General features: G+C 34.3%; 1 protein-coding gene and 1 long non-coding RNA gene across 4 annotated transcripts in view; one reads left to right on the top strand and one right to left on the bottom strand.

Moving 5' to 3' along the window:
* The window catches only part of Stacl (SH3 and cysteine-rich domain-containing protein), a 350,766-nt gene that overhangs the window by 47,374 nt on the left and 279,168 nt on the right, over positions 1-24,224 (top strand). For all 3 annotated transcript variants that reach the window (XM_089634833.1, XM_089634823.1, XM_089634843.1), the window contains exon 3: positions 21,767-22,953. In XM_089634833.1, the coding sequence (XP_089490959.1) occupies positions 22,326-22,953 (628 nt within the window). In that variant the 5' untranslated portion in view covers positions 21,767-22,325. The remainder of the gene's footprint in view (positions 1-21,766; positions 22,954-24,224) is intronic.
* On the bottom strand, positions 929-2,043 carry LOC149427050 (uncharacterized). Its single transcript, XR_016303157.1, has 3 exons — positions 1,756-2,043; positions 1,520-1,658; positions 929-1,003 (listed from the first exon to the last, which is right to left on the bottom strand). It is a non-coding gene; the product is annotated as an uncharacterized LOC149427050 (long non-coding RNA).

Below are 24,224 nucleotides of genomic sequence, written 5' to 3'. Positions count from 1 at the left end.
GAATCGAAAGTGTCATACTTGCCACCGCAGTTTTACACAATATTTGTTTAAAAAAGAACATTCCTGAGGTAGATCCGGAAATGTATGTTGAGCTCGACAGATATGATCCGAATGGATAACAATGAAGGCGGTGGCAGCGGTGCGCCGACCACTCTGGAAGCAATGCTAGGGAAGCACTCATTCATTCCTATTTTGACCACTCAGTATTTATTCCTTGTATCCTTCATATTTATGAACATAGATAACCACTTTCTTACAGTACTCCATTAAGTGACCCTTTGCAGGTTTTCATTGACATAAATTCATTAGAAATTAGAAGGATCCAACTCAATACATAGAAGTATGAATGTGGCGGAAGCAGAGGAGGTTTATATACATATATTAAATATATATTTTTTTTTTTGGTTGGCTGTCAGAGACGCAATGTGAAAACCCATTGTACCTCGCACTTGTAACTCACGTGCAGTGTGTACTGTGCACATTATATGGAATAAGAAATAAGAAAACGAGGAATTGAAATGATGCACTCTTTTAAAAATATGATTTATGTATTATTTATTATTTAATTAACAATTAAATTCACTTAATTGTTTTTGTAATATAAGTATTTCTAAACTTTTTTTGTAGTTCAAAGTTTTCCATCTCAACAGCATGTTTTTCTTCTTTTCTTTCATTATCCCGCTTCATCATATTTATTTCCATTTGTAATTTCTCTCCCTTCAATTCTATTAAATTAGTAGTGCTGACAGAAAGATTTGTCTGTTTTGGGGAATTTTTTGTATGAAACCTTTTGCGAATGTCTGGAAAAAGATAATAAACACACTTTTTTATTTATTGGATTCATAAATTAATTTATACACAAATTTTTATTGATAAAAATGTTTCCACTTACTTCTCAAGGGAGTTTCTGCTGGGAAATTATTCTGGTTTTCAATATTTATAAGGTCAACATCTACCACTGATGACTGCTGACATGGAAGTATATCCATTCCAGGATTTTCTTCTGAAATCAAAAAATAGCTATGTACTTAAACTTCTGCTTAAAGAAATGATGACAGTTGTTGGGAGCAAGTCTTTAACGGGCGGTTGCTTTGCAGGTTGAGATTGAAGTTTGTAAATTACATGTTTATCTGCCTGGCCGCAAGGATCTCAAGCATCTATACAACATTATAAAATTAGAGAATTTCTTACCTGAACCCATGAGCTGCTGTACAATTTGTAGTTTGTCAGCGCTTTATTTAGAACTGTTTGTGTTTGATGTAGCTCAAAAGATGAATTATATTTATATAAATACCAAACCGGCTTGTTTTTTTTTTAGACATCACCTTTGTTAAAAGTTTAACTTGTTATTATATAAAAATAACTGTAAACTGCATGAAAAATATGATGAAATAATGAGACAACAGTATTCATCACCACACCCCGCGGTAAGAGATAATCGACATTACTGCATCTACACACCACATCACATGATATACATTTATTTCCTTAGGAATATGACGTGTCTATGAGAACTTACAATCTCCATCGTATGTTGAGGAAATCCCCACAATGGATTCCTTCATAATGCCCGAAATCCACTCAGAAGTTTCCGACATTGGCGGAATGGGAGGCCCACCACCTGTTTTTTGCTGTGACTGTTTTTGCTTTCCAGCTTCCTAAAATATACAAAACACACATTTTTTTCAATTATAAACAAGTGAAATTATCACGAATAGATGAGAGATAACATCAAATGAGTAGTGATTGTAATACCTTTCTAGCAACACGCTTTATATATTCCCACTTATATTTTAGCTGCTTCGTTGTCCGGAGCACATTTGTCGATGCATTGAACTCACTTGTCAAAGAGCTCCAGGCTTTTTCCCTGTCACGTGAGCCCAATGCATCAGATCTCTTGCACATAATTATGGCTCCATATTTTTGTAGCAAATCTTTTAAGATGTCGATTTCCCTCGCCGAAAAATTGTTTCCACGTTCGCTGCAAACATGTATACATTGGTTATATATTGAAAAATAACTATTAATATTAATTTAATTGAATTTTTACTTTCTTTTCGACGATAAAACTCATTATTATTATTTAAATAACAATATTTACACCAGAAGATACAATCATAAACAACGCAATACGCATAGAATTCATAGAATGTTTGACATTTAATGTGTGAGTTGCCACATGAAAAAAATATATGAACAGCTCCCAAAACAAAAGTTTGGGAATTAGATTAGTTATCATGCTGTCATCCCTATTTACCTTTACTTTAGCAGTTGGCGTCGTGAAAAAACTCATTTTTCCTTAAATGTCAAATGTATTGCGAAAGTAACTGTAAACTGCACTGCTAAAAGTAAAGGTAAATGAAAAAACCCACCCACAGTGTCGACTTGTCGAGCGATACTAGAATTATAGTTTCAAAGTCACAATGCATGCCCCTGTAGATATCTTTGGCTCTAACTATCGCAAATATTTGTCGTCTTGATTATTCGCGAATTGAGCTCGCCTTGACCAGTCATTAAACCTTGTTAGCGGCCGCTTGAGCTTGAGGTGAGGAAACAAAGACGACACATTGGAAAGGGAGGAAAGCAAAACTGTCTTGTGTTGATGAATTTATGGTTTTTGCAGGTTTAGTTTAAACCCTACAGTGGGTAATTGCTTAAACAGATATATTTATACTAAAACTTATATATATGATTTAAGATTTTCACGGCCAAAAGTATTTTTGTTATTTGTTTTTGGGGTATTATGCCGTGTTGCGCTAACTCCTTCTTTAGCCAACGTTTCGGACAGCATTGCAGTGTCCATCATCAGGGCAGATGTCTTATTTGAGGTTGTGTTAAAATGTGAGCTTAAGTATGAGGTTGTGATACCGTGTTGCCAGCTCCAACCCTCTGAGCTAACATTAACGTATCATTTTTTTATTTGAAGTGGTTTTCTTCGTTTAGCTCTGGTGTATCCGTCAATTACCGGATACCAAGAACTATTAAGCTTAACTCCATCGTCTCTATTAATGTTTACGGGATTTTTATGAATTTCAATGGCCTCCGTAATCAGCCGTGCTCTGTAAGTTTTCGGTCTCCCCAGGATTTCAGGAACAAATCCAAAGTAATGCCCGGTGTCAATCAAATGCTCGGCAATTGCCGATTTGTCAGGGTGGCCGAGTTTACAAGCTCTGAAGTGTTCCGAAATTCTTTTGGAGATAGTCCGCTCTGTCTGGCCTACATAGACCTTGTCACATCCGGAACAGCTGAGTTTATACACTCCATCTGTTTCCAGAGGAAACTTAGTCTTTGCAGACCTCAGTAAGTCCTGTATCTTTGTTGTTGTTCCGAAGACAGTCTTGATATTTTCCTTTCTCAAAAGCTTGGCAATTTTGTCTGTCACATTGTGCACATAAGGCAGGAAGGCACAGCCTTTCGACTCTTGTTCAACTCTGTCTTCGTTTGGTGCAGATTTGGCTCTTATGATTTGCCTTGTCTGACTTGCTGGGTAGCCGTTACGCTCCAGTGCATCGGTCAGCTTCGTAAGTTCCGCTCCGATTTTATGTTCTTCGCATATTCTGGTCGCTCGGGTCACCAATGTATGGATAAGTCCTCTCTTCTGCGCTGGGTGGTGGTGCGAATCAGCGTGTAAGTACCGATTCGTATGGGTTGGTTTCCTATATACAGTATGCCCTAGGCTACCATCGTGTTTCCGCATCACCTCCACATCTAGAAAGGGCAGGATTTTATCTTCGTTTTCCAGTTCCATTGTGAATTTAATTTTGCTGTGGAGAGAATTAAGATGGTCCAGGAATTCGTTTAGTTTCTCCGTTCCATGAGGCCAAATGGCGAAGACATCGTCGACGTAGCGCCACCATACTTTAGGGACAGCCGAAGCTGTGTCGAGTGCCACTTCTTCAAACTTCTCCATAAAAAAGTTGGCTAGTACTGGCGATAACGGACTGCCCATCGCAACTCCCTCGAATTGCTCAAATAGTTCACCCTGAAATGCAAAGTATCCCGTTTTGAGGCAGGGCAAAAAAAAAAAAAAAAAAAAAAACTTATATATGTTTGAATTAGTTCACATTTGTAAGAGTCACTCCTCTTCTACACTATACTAATGTGCCATAATTCTACTGGATCTTGTGGGTATTTCGAACTACATCATGATAATTCTATAAGTCCGTTAAAATCTGGAAGAAATAATAAGAGTCCATCCTCTTCTGTCGAATGAATGTTTCTAAATATGTCGCCATTGTTGTAATGGTCGTTTCATCAATGATATACCGATATTCCGCGGAGTTAGAAGATTTTTTATCTCAAATGAATGCCTTAACTCTGAGGTAGAAGTTATTTTTTTCAATGAAATTTAACATTTTATCTCAAACGGATATAGTGTGGATATGCCTTAACTCTGAGGTAAAAGTTGATTCTTTTTATGAAATTTAACATTTTATCTCAAACGGATATAGTGTGAATATGCCTTAACTCTGAGGTAAGTTGATTCTTTTATGAAATTTAACATTTTATTTCCTAATTTAAAATGAATAGTATATTTGCATCCTTCCACCCACCGAACACGCAATCAAAATGAAATTATTATACTTGTCATTTATGAACACAATCTTAATGGCATTTCCATTTAACTGTTGCGGATAAATGGCTTAGCTAATGCCTTGGTAATGCCTGAAAATACTTTGGTTGCCCTTGTTACCGAGCGAAGTTTCATCGAAAATTGAAAATTGAATTTCCAATTTTCCCAAACTCAATATTTGAGGCGCCATAGCTTAAATATAAAATGAATATTAAATATGAACGACTAGATTTTCCCGGCCTTAGGCTAGTATAACATTACCGATTCAGATATTTGGTAATGACTCTCAACCAACGCAGGCCCTTAATATAGCCACACAAATTTCCTTTTAATATTTTGAATCCACCTCTTGATGAAGGCCTCTCCGAGTGTCTTCCACCTTCTTCATTTCATATTTAGACCACCATAACCCGCCCCAGATCCCAACAAATTCTATATGTCTGCTTAAAAATGCATGTCAATACTCCGTGTTCATTGAACAGTAATACTGCTTAATACAAGCTCCCCGTTCACTAAGCTTCTAACATTGCGGCAACTTTTCCTCACGAAATGCGCCCTCAATCCAGGAGTTCCTCCAGCAACCGCAAGCTGATGATAATCTAAAATCTTCGATAATTTTGACAAATCAATGTTATTTTGGGATTATGTTTTTTTTCTTGGTTACAAAAAATATTTTCAAAATGCATCGTAGAAAATTTCAAAATGCATCGTAGAAAATTTCAAAAAATAAATAAAATAATTTTTCATACTTATATTTATCGTTTGTAATATTTTTTAATCTCAGAATAATCGTTTTCTTTGAACGTCGTGTCCCGTAATCCGGTTATTTATATAACTGGCCGTCATATTCTCTCGAGGCAGCTGTGTGTGTGCTATTTCTTAAACTTCAGATTGCAAAAAATATATTCGTTTCTTCTCTTCTTCTGTTATGACACTCGAGTGTGTTGTCCGAGGATTCGCGGCAGACCGAGTTCTTTTTGTGGCCTTTATATTACTTTTACTTCATTGAAACTTTTTCAACGTTTTCTAGTAAAGGTCGGCATTTATTGTTTGAGGAATTTGATTTCTAAGTTGTTACACTTTTTTTTGAAATGATAAATCAACCGATTATTATTTGAAAAAAATTATTTACTTCAAAATAGAATAGAATAAGCCTCGTATCTCAAATGGCTCCACAATTATTATCAGATAAGAGAAAAAGATATGGTATTCATTATTTTATTCTATACCCCCCACATTAACTAACATGATAGCTGTAATAAAAATTTTAAATCAACTTATAGTAAGGAAGCTGCGGACTTGAAATCTTTTATACCTGGAAAAAATACGCCAACAAAAGCACAGAATGTTGATATTCAAAATATTACAAACACTGACATCACCGCTGCTGTTAAAAAATTAAAATCCAAAACTTCTTTTGGACCGGATCTTATTCCGTCATTCGTGTTAAAGGGATGCTTTGAGCCCTTATTAACACCTCTCGCGTATATTTATAATCTCTCACTTAACTCCGGAATATTCCCAGACCTGTGGAAAATCTCTAAAGTTACACCGTTACATAAAACTGGTGATAAGGCTTCAGTCTCTAATTATAGACCAGTGGCGATCCTATCCTCTCCAGCCAAGTTGTTTGAACTAATAATTCATAAATGCATTTATACCCAAGTTGAACCCTTTATAATTGACCAGCAACACGGTTTTAGGTCTGGCAGATCTACTGTGTCTAATCTAATGGTTTTTACGGAGTACATATCTCAAGCTCTTGATAGTAACAATCAAGTAGATGTATCATACAATGACTTCGCAAAAGCCTTTGACTCAGTAGATCCGCTTATTCTCCTAAATAAACTCGACCAATTTGGATTTTCAGCGAAACTTCTATGTCTATTTGTAAGTTATTTCTCAAATAGACAACAATACGTAACTTATGGTATTTTCCACTCTTCCAACTTCATCACAAACTCTGGAGTTCCACAGGGGTCGAATCTTGGACCCTTACTTTTCTCGCTATTTATCAATGACATTTACCATTGCATAAAATTTTCCAAGTTTCTCTTATTCGCGGATGACATGAAACTATTCCTTTTAATAAAATCTTTGGAAAATTGCTTGCAGCTACAAAGTGATATAAATTCTATCGTCGAATGGAGTCATACCAATAAATTAGGGTTTAATATTAAGAAATGCTCCATTATGTGCTACACCAAGGCAAACAAAACGATTTACTATAACTACAAAATGTCTTATTCATCTCTTCAGCACATTGTTATTTCAAGAGATTTGGGAATCGCATTTGATACGCACTTAACATTTCACGTCCACATAGAAACGATATGCAACAAAGCTTTAAGAATGCTAGGATTTGTGCTAAGCAACTCCAGACATTTTTGCAGCTCGGCCGCGATTCGTGTGCTATACTATAGTTTAGTACGTAGCATTTTGGAAAGTGGTTCTGTAATATGGGGACCAATGGATTTAACTTACTCTCAAATGATAGAGAAAGTACAAAAGAAGTTTCTGAGATATTTATATCTTAGAGACTTCGGATATTATCCCTGGTTATATCCATCAGCCTTTTTGTCCGGCATGCTGGGTATTAATAGCCTCACCGATAGAAGGAAAACTGCTTTGCTGATAACAGCATATAAACTTCTAAATGGTAACGTCTGTATTCCCGATATTATAGAAAAATTTGAGTTTTATGTCCCCGACAATTATACAAGAGCGCGCAGGCACAGAACCTTTGTCGTTCCAAAATGCAGAACCAACTTACCATTAGTAATGCCGCTCGGAAAAATGATTATGTTACTAAATTACCTGTCCCCTGATATAGATATTTTCCAACTTGATATTCACCAGTTCAAAAACGCTATTATTACTTAATAAATTAAAATAAAATGTATGTTTATTATTGGTTATGTATAACTGTAAATGTGCATTTAAAATAAAATAAATAAATAAATAAATAAATAATAAATAAAAAAATATCTTTATCAACGACCGAGGAAGACTTGGCACGATCATGTGAATCAGCTACTGGAGTCGTATCATGTCAAGAGTCTAGAGAATAATAAAATAATAATTGGTACGAGACGATGTACAAATGTAAATGAAGCAATGAGTGTGTTCCAAGACAGAGTTGTTTGGCGGTCCGTCCTCTCTGCTTTCTTCTTCGAGGTAACGCCGTAATTGTTAGTTAGTTAGACAGTTAACTCTATCGTAATTCTTTTCATAAACAAAACAACGGCGCTTGAAACATATCGTAATTCTTTTCATAAACAACAATTGATATACATAAGGCGTGAGGAACAGTGTCTATTCCCACCATTTATTTAAAAAAAAAAACTTTCTAAGAATGGAACCACAAACTCAGCGCTAGCGAGAATACGTAGAAAACACTCGCAAGAGAGAACGAACGAAAATGAAAAGTTCGGCGCCTGAGCTTTCACCGAGAGCGGTTTCGCAACGGCTGAGCGGCTCAGAGCGGCTGGGAGCGGCTCGGCTGACGGGTACGTTAACCTGAAAATAGACGAAAAAGCTCCGTTTCTACCGCGCGAACACTTCGGGCGACAGACCTTGACAAACAGCGACCTTCTGGCGTTGGGCTAGGCTCGAGATTCAACTGATTTTCACTCTTTAATCTTCCACTTTACGTCATGTTAAATCGTCAACAGGAAGTGAGAAATAGCTTTCATACCCGTCACGTGTTTAAGTTCTACTTGTGGTCTTTTGCAGATTGTCAAAACAGATTGATATCTGACATTGAAAACAATACAGCCTTAAAGTTTTTTTTACAATAAATGATCTCCTTGGCAGAATGGTTCCTTGACTACTGAACCAGAAGTCACCAGTTTAAAAAAACATTTAGAGTATAAATCACATTATAAATATTACATTTTTACATAGTTCAGAATAAAATACACTCAGCGTCGTCCTTGTCATAGAATGAAGAATAAAACAAATGCCTTCCATATAAATTTTAATGGAAACAAATGTGACACTGTCTTACTACTGTTTGGTTCTAGACCATTTTGAACGCGGTATTTCTCTTTAACACTTGCCTGAAATCGTATATCGCCATCTCATTTGAATTTCGTAATCGTGGTGAAACACAGTTTTGTACGAAACAATTGGCCCAAATGTGGATTTATATATGGATAACGAAACACGCCTATGCGTTATTCTTTCCGTACTGATAAGATTTGTAATAATGGTTATATTACATACATTCTTTTGGCAACACTTTATTCAATGGCCCTTTTGAAGAACCACCAATAGAATGGAATTACTCTAGTTATGTTTGGTTATGTTTTAGTTATGCTTGAAATTACTATAATTATGTTTGGTGAATAGATCTTCGAGCATTTTTGTACCTCCACCTTTTTCAGCTATACAAAATCTCTCAAATGGAGATTCCTAGCCTTCTTCATTAGACCAGTTCAGAGGCTAGATTACCAGCGCCTTAAGGTAGTTCACATTCACACTCCAAGCATCTCAACAGACTCTTCATTCGAGAAGATTCTACCATTAAAGTGTAACAGTCATTGGTCGCTCTTTTAGATTTGATGTGTTGAAAATGGCTGTTTACCCTATACAAGCACTGGCCTGCATCGCTTTACGATTGTCATCAAGAATGAAACGACATCGCGTTCAAGGTTTTATTTCTAAAAACGCAATAAAATACCACATCAAAACGTATTATCGGATTCTCTGATATCTGGAGTCAGCTTTACCCACAACTATTCATTAATTACTGCGTCTACAAATGTCTAGCTCAGAATAATTTATTTGGTGAAGAATTCGTTTTAGCGGGGAATGTATTGGGCTGTTTACATTATATTAACGAAGCGGTAGCTTGGGGTTACTTACTTTATAGTCCTATCTTTTGAAAAACAAAGATCAGTACTAACAAATATCACAGGTTTATCACTAGAACAACATTTAGATGATTACAATAAGGACCAATAGGAAGGCAATCTAATAAGAAGAAAATTTACAAAATATGCAAAGCACGAATATTAAAAATAACACCTGAAAACTAAAAAAGGCCATGTAGGACGACAATTAATTACAGAAGTTCAGTTTATTTTCAGTCAGCAAATTTTTTCCATATAACTCCTCGCCTCCTCGAAATGAAATAAGTCGTTAACCTGAGTTGTTATTCTCAACAATACCTTCATGACTGGATAAACCCGAAGGTTTGTTCTATATATTGTGAAGAAAATAAAATAAAATATATTGTTTACACTGTCATGACGCTATTATTATAAAAATTTAAAATATGCCGATATCTGCTGTCAGTGGTCTGAGAAAAGCTCTATGGGACGGTGAGGATTGAAACCCGTGTAAGCGCTGGTTAAAAAAACAAAATGATCGATTTTATTTATCGCAAATAGTAATCATTCTACTTCAAAAAAATCCATTATCAAATGTCATGTTAATGTAGAGAAAGAAAATATAATTGGTTTTCTGTCAAGAGAAGCTGTGCTATCAAGAAAAGCTCTCTGCGGTAACTTACAACTTAAGCAACGTTGGAAAAACACTGTTCAACCTGACAGAGCGTTGTAACTTTTTGTTAAACGAAATACATTTTTTAAAGAAAAACTGTGAAGAAAATAAAATGAAAAACCGCCAGCTGCAATCTCGCAACCTTCACAAGTTCGGTATACAAGTGAGACAGGTTTAAAATAACCCGCCTGCATCCAATATCTCTTATAAAACTTTGAAGAAAGTTGTTCATTACGCTCGTTATTATTTCTTTGGAACTGTCGGGAACATCAACAGCTGTGCTTGTTACAGACCTTGCGATCACAATTGAGACTCGTTCTTCAGAAGTATGTTATGATGCAAAGTTCCCGCACAAAGATGAACGCTTTTCGAAAAAGTGTGTCTAACCAAATACTTCCAAATACATGAAATAACGCAATTTTTCGTAAATCTTATATTTTAAAATGGACTCTTGTAAAAAAATGTTTTCATAATGACATAAAATTAAGAGATATATTAGCGCTGGCAAAAGATAACATGTTACTGTCAAATGTATTTTAGGACGTTTTCGAATAAGTTATACACACCTACACATTGGGCATACGTAAATAGTCGCTACTTACATATCTAACCCAAACCATCTAAGCGTCCCTTTCTTAATCTCAACATTCACGCTAACACCAAACTTAAAACTAAAAAATGTTTGTAGTGGTGTTAACACTTACTAGGTAAACAATTTCCTGTTGTGATCCTGGGTAATACAAAATATCTGTAGACATAGTGTGGAATAAATTTGTGTCATTAAAATGGGCGATATTTACATAGACAGAAGGGATTTTGTATAACAGATGATGCTAGAGAATGTTGATTTAATATCGCCTGAAGGATGATGTTTTCTCTGTTTCTCAAACATTGTTAAAATATTCCATTTTGAAATTCAAAACCGAAACGTTTTTGAACCATTTAAAGTAGGCAATATTCATAATCATCAAAAATGCTCATCTCAGTTTCGTGTCTGTCTGTAACTCTGGTTCAATGAACTCTAGAACTCTGATTAGTTTTGAATGTATGAGCCATTTTTTAAATTGTAGCTTATTTTTTAAAGGATTCAGACAAGCTATAAAGTAGGCAGATAGGTACCTATGGACAATGTAATATTTTAACAGAAAATTAATTTTATTACCTTTTTTAAAATTGGAATTAAAATATCCTATGAGTTTTCATGAGTCTTCGCTAGTTATATTACTAAAAATTAGACAACTATTGACTACAGTTGTTGTTCCTAGCGTTAATACCAATGAACGTAACATTAGCGTGTTATTGTGAAAAATAAAATTGAACCAATACATTATTTTCAATTGCAAAAGAAATCAAGGACGTCGAATGAAGATACACCATGATAAAATTACCCAAGCACTGATCTTAAGAAAAGTCACATAACAGAAAATAATGTATGAAGTTGAATGAAGCAAGGGGTGTGTGCCCGAATAGAGAAGTCTGACGTCCCATCCTATCTGCCCTTCCCGTTGTCAAATAATTACTAAGCGACATTAAATTGGAGTAAATATCAAATTTTCTCTGAAAGACGATTACATTATTTGTGTACAACCATTCTTGGAAGATAAAATAAAGTAAAATATTTATTACATTTTTTTATTACATTTCTTCCGAGCAAACAAAATTTTTGGATACAAATTTCTCTGAAGGCGAACTTTAAAGTCTAAAAGAATTGAGTGATTAGGTGGAGTGAAGTGTGAACATCCGAAAGATTTGTAATACTTTGATTAAATGTGACCTTTGAGAACAAAACCTATAAGTGGATTGATAGCAATTAAATCTAACCTTTGAGAACAAAAAGTGGATTGATATCAATTAAACGACTTCCATGCAATTTTCAAAAGAAAATTCTTTCAAATTCCTTATAAGTAAAAATTCCATTAAAAATATTATGTAAGAGATGTTGTTTTCACTTTATCGAAAGTACGTAGCATTAGGAAAAGTTATAATGCTTAAGTTAATACATACAAATGATCATGTTGTGATAAAAAGATTTGGAAGACCATGTTCACCGTGTTGACCGGTCGGTGGCTGAGTAGACATCGCCTTTGGGTTCCACCCAGTCGTAGTGTGTTCAAGTCCTTGGCTGACTAAGTCCTCCATAACAACACAAGCGGTCTAATAAATTTTTTTAAATGTATGTAAGAGAAATATTACAAGTACAACAATAATATATAACATTTTTACTTACACTCTCCTGATAAAGCTGATGCTTGTGCTTATGTTATTTGAAAAGCACAGAGTTATTTGAAAATGTTCACCGTCTTCACGTGCCACACTATTTCTTACATATCAAAATAGTAATATATCAGTTGACAGGCCGTCCTTGAATTAGTATCACGACGACACGCAAATTAACCACATCATTTGTTAGTTTTCAATCAATATGGATGAGTATTTGGTGATGGAATATTATTTAATAGATCGGACCAACATTCTTAATAACCTGTGGCATGAAGTGACTTTTCCGATTTAAATAAAAAACGTTTGATAGTTTTTTTTAACCTTTTAGGCTAACTTTTCGGTTTTGGGAACAAACAGCTAATACCCGTAGAATCAATTTGTTCGCTTTCGGGGATAGCTCACACGATCTCATAGAAATCATTGTATTTCCCTTACTGCCGCCATGGTGATAAATATGACAAAAAGGGTGAGAAAGAAAGAGAAAACACCAATCTCTATATTCGAATCAAGAAGTTAACCACAGAAGAATTCAAACATAAAATTTTTGAATCTTTATGAATTTATTTCTTCCTTATTTTTATAAAAAATTAGAAAAAAGTGAGTCGATGGAAATGTTAATAATATAATTGTATGTTATTTTTTTTATTCGTTTTTTCCCTATCAGTAATTTAAATTCAGATTTTATACGAAAAAACGTAAGGTGATCCATTTTTAAAACTTTTTATGTTCGCATTCAAAAATTTTATATTTACAATTTATGTCAATTTCTAAATAATAAAATCTGAATTCACATTTTATCTCCTTTCAAAATCAGCGTTTTTTTATCGGCTGAGGCATGAGAGGTTTTAAAAATACCCAATAAGGCACAATGAAAGCACGACGAACGTCATCAAATGAGAAAAATGAGAAAACCAAAGGCATTGTTGTATTTACTTTATACAGCGCTTCAGAAAAATAGAAGAAGAAAATAATACAGTCACTATCAAACTAAGAGACTTTTCAGTTTTCAGAGCTATCAGAGAAAAGATGGCATTTCAAGCAGAGCCAGAGTTAATGGTTCCCCATCCCATCGCCTTTCGCGTTAGAGCGGACACGGTGATTCAAAATAGACCCGCACATGTTAATGACACATTTTTTCGTCGCAAGGTCACTGGCTTGGACCCAACTGATTGGGAACCGCATATATGCCAACTTACGGCAGACTCAGAGTGACGCGGATATTATCTCGGTTCATAAAAATAGATGAGCCGAACTTTATGGCATGTTGCGAATAAAACTTAAGCGCTGCATGATTAATTAATGCACGCAAAGATAATGTATTAAGGAAGCTGAATTTTATGATTGTTAACTGTTTATTGCAATATAAATATTTTGTATGTATTAAAATAAACATTGTCGTGTTTTCGTAGGTATAATGCAGGAAAATGAGTGTTCGTGAACAGTGAGAAACACGTTCTTTAAAGTATTATCCCGTTGAACTACAATTAAGTAGTTTGTCAACAGGATGTATATGTTCAATTACAATGTTAATATGTATTCATAATATTATTACCAATTATAAATATACATTATATTGTTATTACCATAAGACATTCAGATTATTATTATTGGCACACACAATATAAAATAACACTAAATCTACATTTTAATAAATAACGACTATTGATTGATAGTGATGACTAGTATAAAGTATTTCTACTTATGAGCCATGTTTTCAGTATATATCTGAATCTATTTGGGAATTTACAATTGTTTGTGTTACTTGGCAACATGTTGAACATTTTGTTCTAATGTTTTTGTTTATTGTTTATTCTTTCTAAATATAGTATCTTTTTACGTTAGAATTTCTAATGGTTTTGTAATTTCTGTTGTTCGCTGTTATTTATTTTTATATTTATTGATATATCTTAGAACACGGATACTTTCATTCTTTGCAAACCTAGTGTTCATGTTCCAATTAATTTTTAAATTCAGAGTCAGATATAATATACTGAATCAATATTTTGTCCCATTTGTAGGTAGACCAGGTCACCTATCAGGTAAAAATCAAGCATGCGACTTCACGATGATTTCCTTTGTGAAATTATTCTAAGATAAAATTTAAATATATTTAATTTTATGTATATTTTATGTAACTGGATAACATGAAAGAGGAGAATGGTGAAGGGCACATTTGTATGAAAAGGTTTATATTCTTTGTAATTGAAATAGGTATGTTTAATAACAATGTTTAGGTGCATTCCGAATGAAGTAGATACTCTTTTAATCTCCTAAGAAGATCTACTTATAGGTAAACAAAACATAAGGTTTTAAGAACATCATAAAACATATAATTTCGGTTTTAGATCTCTCTCTCTGAGAGTGATTATAACTCTGGTTGAATAAAATCGGGTGTTTTTTTTAATTCAAGTGTAATTTCCAAAATTGGAACTGATTATGCTAAGAATTCAAAGAAGCGATAAAGTACATATTCATAATATAATATTTTACAAAGTGTTTGTTTCTTTCGATAGTATAATATTTTAATTGTCCTTACCGAAATTGGAACTGACGTGTTAAGAATTCACACCATCCCGTGATTTTTTATGGGTCTGCGCTAGTTCAGTTATGCTTATTAAAGATTGCTTCATAATTCACTTTAGCCCAAATTACGCAAATTACTAGGGTCCAGTACCTACAACAAAAAAATGTCATTGGAAATTCATTCATCTGTCCGTGATTTACGTTGTTCTCAGGTTTACCTTTAAATTATAATAATACATTATTATTCCATTAAAACATTAATCGGTTGTATTCTCTTTTATTATTTTTTTACGTGAGTACCGCACAAGAGTCCCAACTGCTTCCAACCGCCTGGAGCCAGTGAAACTATTGCATCTCCAATTGGGGTATGCTGTGAGGCTGGAGGTACTGAGGAGGGAAAGGAGATGGGGTATAGGAAGGCATTCAGATTCAGCCACCAAATATAGCTAAAGCCATTTTAAGCCACGTTTCGATTCTAAACGGTGGTCTCTCACCAGGACGATACTGAAAGTATCTACCAATCTCGTACTATATATTATTTTAGAATGAATAAATATTGTAAATAATAGAAATTAATCAATTAAAATTCAATTAAGCTCGCTAGGATTTGAGCTCTGGATTCGTTGCCAAGCATTTTAACCATTCAACCACGGGGGTCAATAATGTTATATGTTATCTGTTTTATATGTTTATTTCCTTTATTTATCAATTTTATTAATGCACCTATTGGGATTTTTCGTAATTTTTACATAGAGTGAATAGGATGAAACAGAGAAAAAACACGATTCAAATTAAAACACGATCGTAATCAATAGATGTTATTAGTTATTCAACTGCGTAACACATATTTTTGTTATTTGTTTTTGGGGTGTTATGCCGTGTTGCGTTAACTCCTTCTTTAGCCAGCGTTTCGGACAGCATTGCAGTGTTCATCATCAGGGCAGATGTGTTATTTGACTAAATAACACGAGTTTGAATAGGAAAAGCAATAAATAGTTTGCCTCGTTAGCAACGATTTGTATAACTTTCAGCACGCAAAATGGTATTAAAATACTCTTATATTATATTACGTGACTTCTAATTTGAGTTTGTGAAATACACCCCCTTACTTTATGATGTTGAAATAGAACAAACTATTAACATCATATTTCATGAATTTATGAATACTTACGTCAGTTTACATCAGAATTATGTCAGATTTCGACGAAAACGTTTCAAATTAGATTCTCTAAATTTGTTTGAGAGTCTGTTATAATATACCTACACACACAATTGAATAATATTTTCAAATCTTAAGTTTAAAAGCAAACAATATTTTGAAATTAAACAATTGCGTCCTTTTTATTTTTCTCAATAAAAAATACGGAAAGAAGAAAACATATTGTAAAAATTACAAAAACAAAAAATTAAACTCGAAGTCTCCTATATATTAAGGGACGGCACTTAAATCCTTTTGAAATCATCCTAATGAAAATATTTATAAATTTAAAGTACATTCGCTAAAAGATCGTAAAATATTTAGCTTATAATATTGTACTATACAATTCAAATAAATACAATATTTTTTGAGTGCACTGTAGCCACAGTTGGGAAAAACACTTGGAAAATGTGTGTTAATAGCTTTTCTGTTGTTATTTTGGATGGCAGACTTGAAAAATATATTACATAATTGAGTTGAGAAAAGAATGTTTCAATTCGTTACGAGATCGAATTTATATTTAGTTAGTTGCTAGTGGAGAAACTGTGTTGCTTTACAACGTCAATAATCAATTTAAAAAATAACTTCATTATCATCATAAGCATCCAAACTAAAGCTCTTGGACTTGAATATAATAATTTGACATCCATATAATAATGCATGTTTACAAATTATGTTTGAAATTTTTTTAACTACGAGGTTTTAAAATTTATTTTTAAAAGGGTTTGTATAAAAACATGGGGGGGGCACTAGATTTTTTTTGAAATGTCGAAATAAGACATCTCCATCGCCATCATTACAACAAACGAATTTCTAGGGATAAGCAACTTAAGGACGGGCTACAATTAAATGTCTATTTTGCCCACATTTTTAGGGTTAAGCAACTTAAGAACGGGCTACAATTAAATGTCTATTTTGCCCACATTTTTAGGGTTAAGCAACTTAAGAATGGGCAACAATTAAATGTCTATTTTGCCCACATTTTTAGGGCTAAGCAACTTAAGAACGGGCTACAATTAAATGTCTATTTTTCCCACATTTTTTAGGGTTAAGCAACTTAAGAATGGGCAACAATTAAATGTCTATTTTGCCCACATTTTTAGGGTTAAGCAACTTAAGAATGGGCAACAATTAAATGTCTATTTTGCACACATTTCATGTTGTTTTGAGTAACAAACATTGTCAAAACCCTCACTGCCAGTATTTCACATTCAGGAGAACACTATTCACATTTGTGTCGTCCAAAATACCTTTTTTCTTGCTCACAGGGTTCCTTAACGAGCCGCCAGTGTTTCAATTTTTTTCTACCGTGACAAGAATAAAACTGTATAGGTACTAATAGAGCTATAATTAGAGCTTACTAATATCTCGTTGAAACTTGTTCCACTATTAGAACGCGATAAGCAGAGCGCGTAGACCGGAATTAGTAGTTTTAGTTTGAGCGTTGGGAGAGTTGGAGGTCAGTTGGAGGTCAAAAAACGGAACATATTTTTTCGCTTCGTGCCTGATCCAAATATACCACATCAATGTACTACACCCATATTCAGACGATATTCTCTTTGGTTAAAAAATATTATGTAAGCTACTAGTTTCTTTAAGAACCCCTGATTTGGAGTTAATATTTAAAATTATACTTAACATAATAGTTGAATATGGATTTCAAACATAGGCAAAGGAGCTATGAAGACTCGTAGAAAGTAAAAATAATTTCATCTTAAACGTTATCCATTTAGGTGTAGAAGATGGTTCTTGGTGAAAGAGCTACAGTTAATGCACTAAGTACTTCACAGCTTTTCGAACATAACTCTGTAAGCTTGGAGCCCTCTGTTGATTTGGGTACTTTAGCTTTCCACTGCTTAAATCAAGTTTTCAACAGTAACAATTTTGCATCGTCATAAGTGTTTATCGATTTTTGTTTCCTGCATCAGGTGGGCAATTGGAACAAAATGTGAGCAAATAAGTGATAGTTTTCTGATTCTGAAAAGCTATAAGGATGAAAATAAAAATAAAAAGGATGACTAACAATTACCACCTATACATTCTTATTTGTCTCACTCTAACTGAAACGGAGAAGCTTTCGTTTTGAATGTATGGCACGGTATGAAGATTGGAACACCTCCGAGCTGTAATGAGTAAATTTATTAGCACTACTTTAGTACAATTATATGTTCAATTGAATTGGGGACAACTTACTGAAGCTTTAAAACCTCATTCTGTGTCTGTCTGTTTCATATTTCCGTTGAGAGTTGTCGACATTATCTTCGTTAACAATTCTATGTATCATTATTTGCACTGCCCAGGACTTAAACTATTCGTTAGAAAATAATTATTCGTAAAATACTTTTACTGTCATTTAAATAGCTGTATTTCTCCTCAAATTAATCTGGTCGAGTTATTAAAACATATTTGAGTTACGAAGAATCTTTCAACGAGATAGTATCGGAATCATTTAAGAACGTCAATCTTCTTTGTATTGCCAAGGCCGTGTTTGACGTGCTCCCTCGACGTTTTCCTCGGATCTATTTCAATTTAAAATGCAATGTCAAAGTCCTCTGACATAAATCATATTTTTTCTTATACTACTTCAACTTTTATTTATTGTGACTGAACGTTGATGACGTTTCATTAAAAAATGGAAGCTTATTTTTTATAAAAGCACGATTTTAATGCAAAGGATTTGATGACATTGTATAAACTAAATCAGTGTGTAGGCGCGAATTAATATTTTCACCGTGCTTGCAGCGCTGGGCATTGATCCCCTTCCACGATGATGATTTTTTAAGTTTGATGTTTTTTTCGCCAAATTAACAGAATTTTCAAAATAAATCCCTCATCGCCTCAGACCTTTTAAATCATTAATTGAATTTTTAACGGAGGGTTGGATTAGCTAATTGGTAGAGAGTTTATCTGGGTGGTGGATATTCCGGCTTCGTCACGTATTTCTCTCGATTCGATCGTATGTGAAAAATATTATAAAGTTGTATAGCAAATGCATTTTAATAAATGTATTTTGTAAGTTGCTGTGTTTGCTGAAATTTTTAAATGCAGGATACTTATGTTAACCTTTTGTTCAAAACAAGACCAAAGCGATATATTTAATGATAAGCTTCTGTAAGCTTGGAGCCCTCTGTTGACTTGGGTACTTTAGCTTTCCACTGCTTAAATCAAGTTTTCCAGCGGTTGAGTAACAATTTTGCATCGTCATAAGTGTTTATTGATTTTTGTTTCCTGCATCAGGTGGGCAAGTGGAACAAATGTTAGCAAATATGTGATAGTTTTCTGATTCTGACAAGCTGGACGACTAACAATTACCGCCTTTATATATGTTATCACTTTAGTCAGGGGGCAAGCACACATTTTTATTTGTTTTTCTGGGGTTCTTAAGGAAAGATTAAACTAAATTCAATGTATTTAGTTTTGGTCACATTCATTGTTATATAGACAATGTGTACCTAGAGTAAAATGATGATGGTTGAATCAATTACACAAGTGAAAGGTGAATTAGTATAATTCATAAAATCTATTAGGAAAAAAATAAATTACTTTAAAAACGTTTTCCATAATATTTTTCGTAAAATTTAAATGATTAATGTAGGTTGGGAACGACTAAACTTATCGATTTGTACATATTGTACACCTACATCAACATAGGTAGTTATCGTTGGTACCATTAGCAAATTGCTTTTGGGAACTCCATAGGGAAATAAATTCCCAAGAAGGGAACTTTTTCTATAAACTAATTAACTCTGCCTAATTGACTGTGACATGTCAAGTTATTCTATGAACGTGCCTACGAATTTCGGAAATATTTTATTTTAGAACAATTAAATTATTACTAATAAAGATTTTTTTTATAGACAATTGAAATATTTTCCGAAACTTGTGTATCTCAAAGAAAACTTGTGTGTCTAAAACGTAGCCGGGTATATTTTAGCGTAAGACTAACGTCCATTGTGAAAGTGATAATAAATACATTCAATTTGTGAAAAGAAGCAATGAACGGCAGTCGGTTCGACTTAGTTGGAATGCCACAAAAAGTTCCAGTTAAACCGTAATCATAATCATAATGTAATTTAGGTAATCATTGACGAGTTTTTCTGTTCCAATTTCCAATCCAAGAATAGCAAATGGGCGCGCTGTGAGTTTTTCCTTAGTTTAAAAAGTAGTAATATTATAAAATTAAAGCCTGTTATTTCAATGTAATTGTTTAAAAGTATTGACGGTAGCTGTTTTAATGTCGAGGAAATCCATAAGAGCAATTAAGTATTGTTTATAAATAGTTTTCCAGAATAATGCAAAGAAAAAGAAAAACATGATGCAAACATTTATTTTTATTAATTAATTTCTATTAAGCTCTTTTAAATTTCAGAGATTCTCTTTGAAAAATCAACCTTTTTGCAAATCGCTTAGAAACAAATGATCACCGCAACAAAAAGAGTAATTTTTAACTGTTATTTTAATTTTTTGGTAGCACTTATTGTTGTTTTATACATTGTACCTTCAATTTACTTATATTATGCTATTATCTTTATCGTTTTCAGTGCATTTATTGGTTTTCATGTTCCAATCTCAATTCTGAAGAAACTTGTCGTTTCAACATTCAAGTTTTATGGTTGTACTCGCCATTCGCGTTGTGCAACAATTTAACTGAAGTCGACAAATTCGATACAATAATATATATATGGTTAATCGAGAATATCTGTCAATGGCTGGAGTTAAGTTTTTATAGAACGCTAAGTTAATCTTAAAAAATATGAAAAATTATATAATATTATAGCCCATAATAAGTTAACTGTTTGCAACATCGTTACTTTTACTGTACCAATATCAATATTTGCTTTATTCAACCTGTCAATTTGTGTTTCTAAGTTCATGGTTTCTTCTGTTTTTCTCAAAAATTTAAAAAGGTTATTATATGAAATTATTCTTTCATTAATAATAAAATAGTACAAAAATAGAAAAAAACATGAATTACACAAAACAAATTGTGTGGAATGTTCATCTAACTTTTAATGCCTAATTTGTGGATGTCTGATTTTGTTGATTCTGTCTAATCTGTTCTGCCTGTTCTTAAAGTAATGCATTTAATGAATAATTGGTAGCGGCTGATGATGTGCTGCTACTAAACTACTTGTAAATATACATTTAAATTATTTTACAAATAATACTACGTTCATTACTTTTTTCAATCATGTGAGCATTCAAAAAATCACCACAGTCATTACCAATGACTATTTTTTGTACTCCTTTAAGATATCAATCATGTGAAATTAACAGTGCATTCATGGGTAACAGTTTTAATTAAATCAATTTTTCATTAATTGAGAGGGGCGTTGTTTCGTGTGATGATGGACAATATGTACAAGCATTGAATGAATTTAAAACAGTATTTTTTCTTCTCTTTCTTCGTATGGTGGAGGGCAAAGTGGGATACTGAGGTAATCCAGGCAGTCGACGGCATCGAGAAGTAATTAGTTCAGCACGGATGTGCCTCCGGGGATCTGATCAAGGGGACAGGATGTGTTCTTTTCTTTGAATATATCCAAATTTATACCATACGGAATCCGTTAGGCCTCATTTATGTATCGTGTACGCACAGAGGCTGAAACTGCACTTAAAGAGAACCCTTTATTTCTGTATTCACCTTTTACTTTTCACATTACGTAAAACACTTTCACCTCCATCAAACATTTTAAAGTGCTTTCACCAAAAAAATCAATATGTTTTTTTTTTCTTTATTACAGAGCAAAGTTCCTTCAAGAAAAAACCATTCCCCTTATCCAATATAGTATAAAAATAAGAAAGAAATTGAATGAAACGAATAAAATATGAGATTACGCAAGCATATTTCGTACTTTCCAAAAAGCAAGAACACTTATATATTTATATACAACATCGAACAAATAATTTAGTTTGACCGTGTTTCTCTTAAAGTATAAGAAAAGTTCTACAACATATTCCCCTTTCAATAATCTTATACGTAGTTATGAATAATTTACTATAATAAAACAAGGAATTTCAACCAACCAGATTCTGCAGTATACTAGAGGAATGTGAACTTGAACAAATGATACCTGCTTAAAGTTTGTGAAGTTTTTATTAACATCATGGCAAGAATAAAAGCCATCTGGTGATAATTTTTGTGAGAAAAGTCAGAAGAAAGGGTCGGAGATCGAAAGTAATATCGTCTTGAATCATAAGAAATCAGTAGTTTGCTAAAAGAAACTGGAAGAGTGAGAAGGGTAAAGTGCAGGGCTCCAGTGGGCGCTGGGCTACCCCGGGCGCCATGCCGGCTGGCCAGGAATGTACGTGATATTCCCCGCAGAGGAAGTAGTTTATTATACGTACGGAACCCACAACCCTCTCAAGGTCCACCCCCGCCCCACTCTGGATCACCTGCCGCCCTACCTGCCGCCCCGCCCAGCGACGGAGCGCCGCAGGACCCCGGACATCTTCGACTACCAGCCAGGCCATGGCTCCCGCCCTCCCAGTGCGGGTGCGGGCGCGGGCAAGGCGGCCGAGTCCGACAAGCTCAAGGACAAGGCCAAGCGGAAGTTCCTCCGCTTGGGCAGGCAGCAGGACCCCGAGTTCGGGCGCACGCTGCGCAGCCCGCTGGTCTTCAACTACGAGCAGCCCGCCCCCCTCTCCACTCCCGCCTTCTCCAAGAAGAACATCTTCGACCGCGACTTTGACGCGCTTTTCGAGGTGGCGCACATTCCCGAGTTCGCGGAGACAGTGAGGGTCGTGACCCCCGAGCCTGTGCGGCAGTCCCGCGAGCAGGAGGAGGAGGCCGCCAACCTTCACTGGGAGCTGGACGAGGAGGAGGTGACGGGAGGAGACGGGGGAGGCGACCAGCTGCAGTTGCGCGTTCCGCCCCTGCCCACCTTCACTCCCCCCACCCCGCCCATGGGCAAATCCTCCTCGTTAGAAGGTTTACTTTTATCATTTCTTTTGAGTTTTGTTTGTTTTCTTTTCGAGTGCGTTTGTGCTACGCGAAATAACTAGGAACAGGACATTTTACTGCGCCAGGATGCCGTAGCTTGGGGGACCGAGTCCGTAGTGTCGCTCGGAACTCTGTAGTTGACTAATACCTACACAATAAGCCCCCTAATGATCATCAAACCATCGAATGTGTTAGAAAAATCCAATATATATTTGACTTTCATGCGGAGTACAAAATATGTTTGTTGTAAAAATCATTTCTCCATCAGATTTATTTTCCTCGAATGCTCATCATACGATCAAATCCCGAAAAATGCCTAATTTTATAATAAACCAGTATTATTTGAAGATTTAGTTTCCTATCATGAAATAAAAATATTACACTTTATGCCAATATTCCAATCATATTTAACTCATTCTCGACCCTTACTCTCTCGTGGTGATTTCTAATACAGATCCTGTAACATTCATTCAACCATTATTAAATGTAACTTTTAATTTTACAGTTTGACAAAAAAGAAGTTCGCAGAAAACTTTGTTAAAATACTAAAGGTTTGTAAGCTTTCATTAATAAAGCCGTTCAAAACTGTTTTGCTTCCAATAACTGCTATGATTGTGTGTTGATGTGATGTTTTATTTGTTTCTTTTAATTTGCATGCGTCGTTAAAATGCTAGAAAACTGAGTGTAATAAAATAAACGAGTGTGTTTAAGAACATACAAACGTTTATTTTTCAAGCACTTTTTTTTCATAAAACTGCGGTAATTATTTTGATTTTTTTTTTTTGTATTTTTGTATGTGAATGAAAAAAAAACATTATAATAGTAATGCGAAGTTTCCAAAAAAAATACTTATCTTGATTATTTTCAGAAAACTAATTTGACAGAGTTTAAAAAAAATAATGAAACACAAAAAAGCAGTGTCATTCTGCCATAATTTACAGTATGCAAATTGGACATCCTTGCAAGCGACATTTTGCAAGCAAGCAATCAAAATTGCATAAAACCGCTGCACCCAATGGGCTTACAGTATGAAATTGGAACTACAAATTCTTTTGTGTGTTGTTATGAGACCATCTTTAAATCCTGATATTTGTCTTAATTGTTCAAGATTGACTTATTACATAGTGTTGATTAAATGAATACCGAGCTTCTGGCGAATGTTTTCCCTAATAAGTAATTAAAAACTTTGGTAAATGCAAGTGGTATTGGAACTACTTTTCTTCAATATCTTTAGAACGTAATATATCAATTGAAGTAGA

This window comes from Hesperophylax consimilis, chromosome 1 (assembly GCF_061612785.1).
Source record: "Hesperophylax consimilis isolate HC1 chromosome 1, BYU_Hcon_1.0, whole genome shotgun sequence".
NCBI classification, from domain to species: Eukaryota; Metazoa; Arthropoda; class Insecta; order Trichoptera; family Limnephilidae; genus Hesperophylax; species Hesperophylax consimilis.
This window is presented reverse-complemented; position numbering and strand designations above follow the sequence as displayed.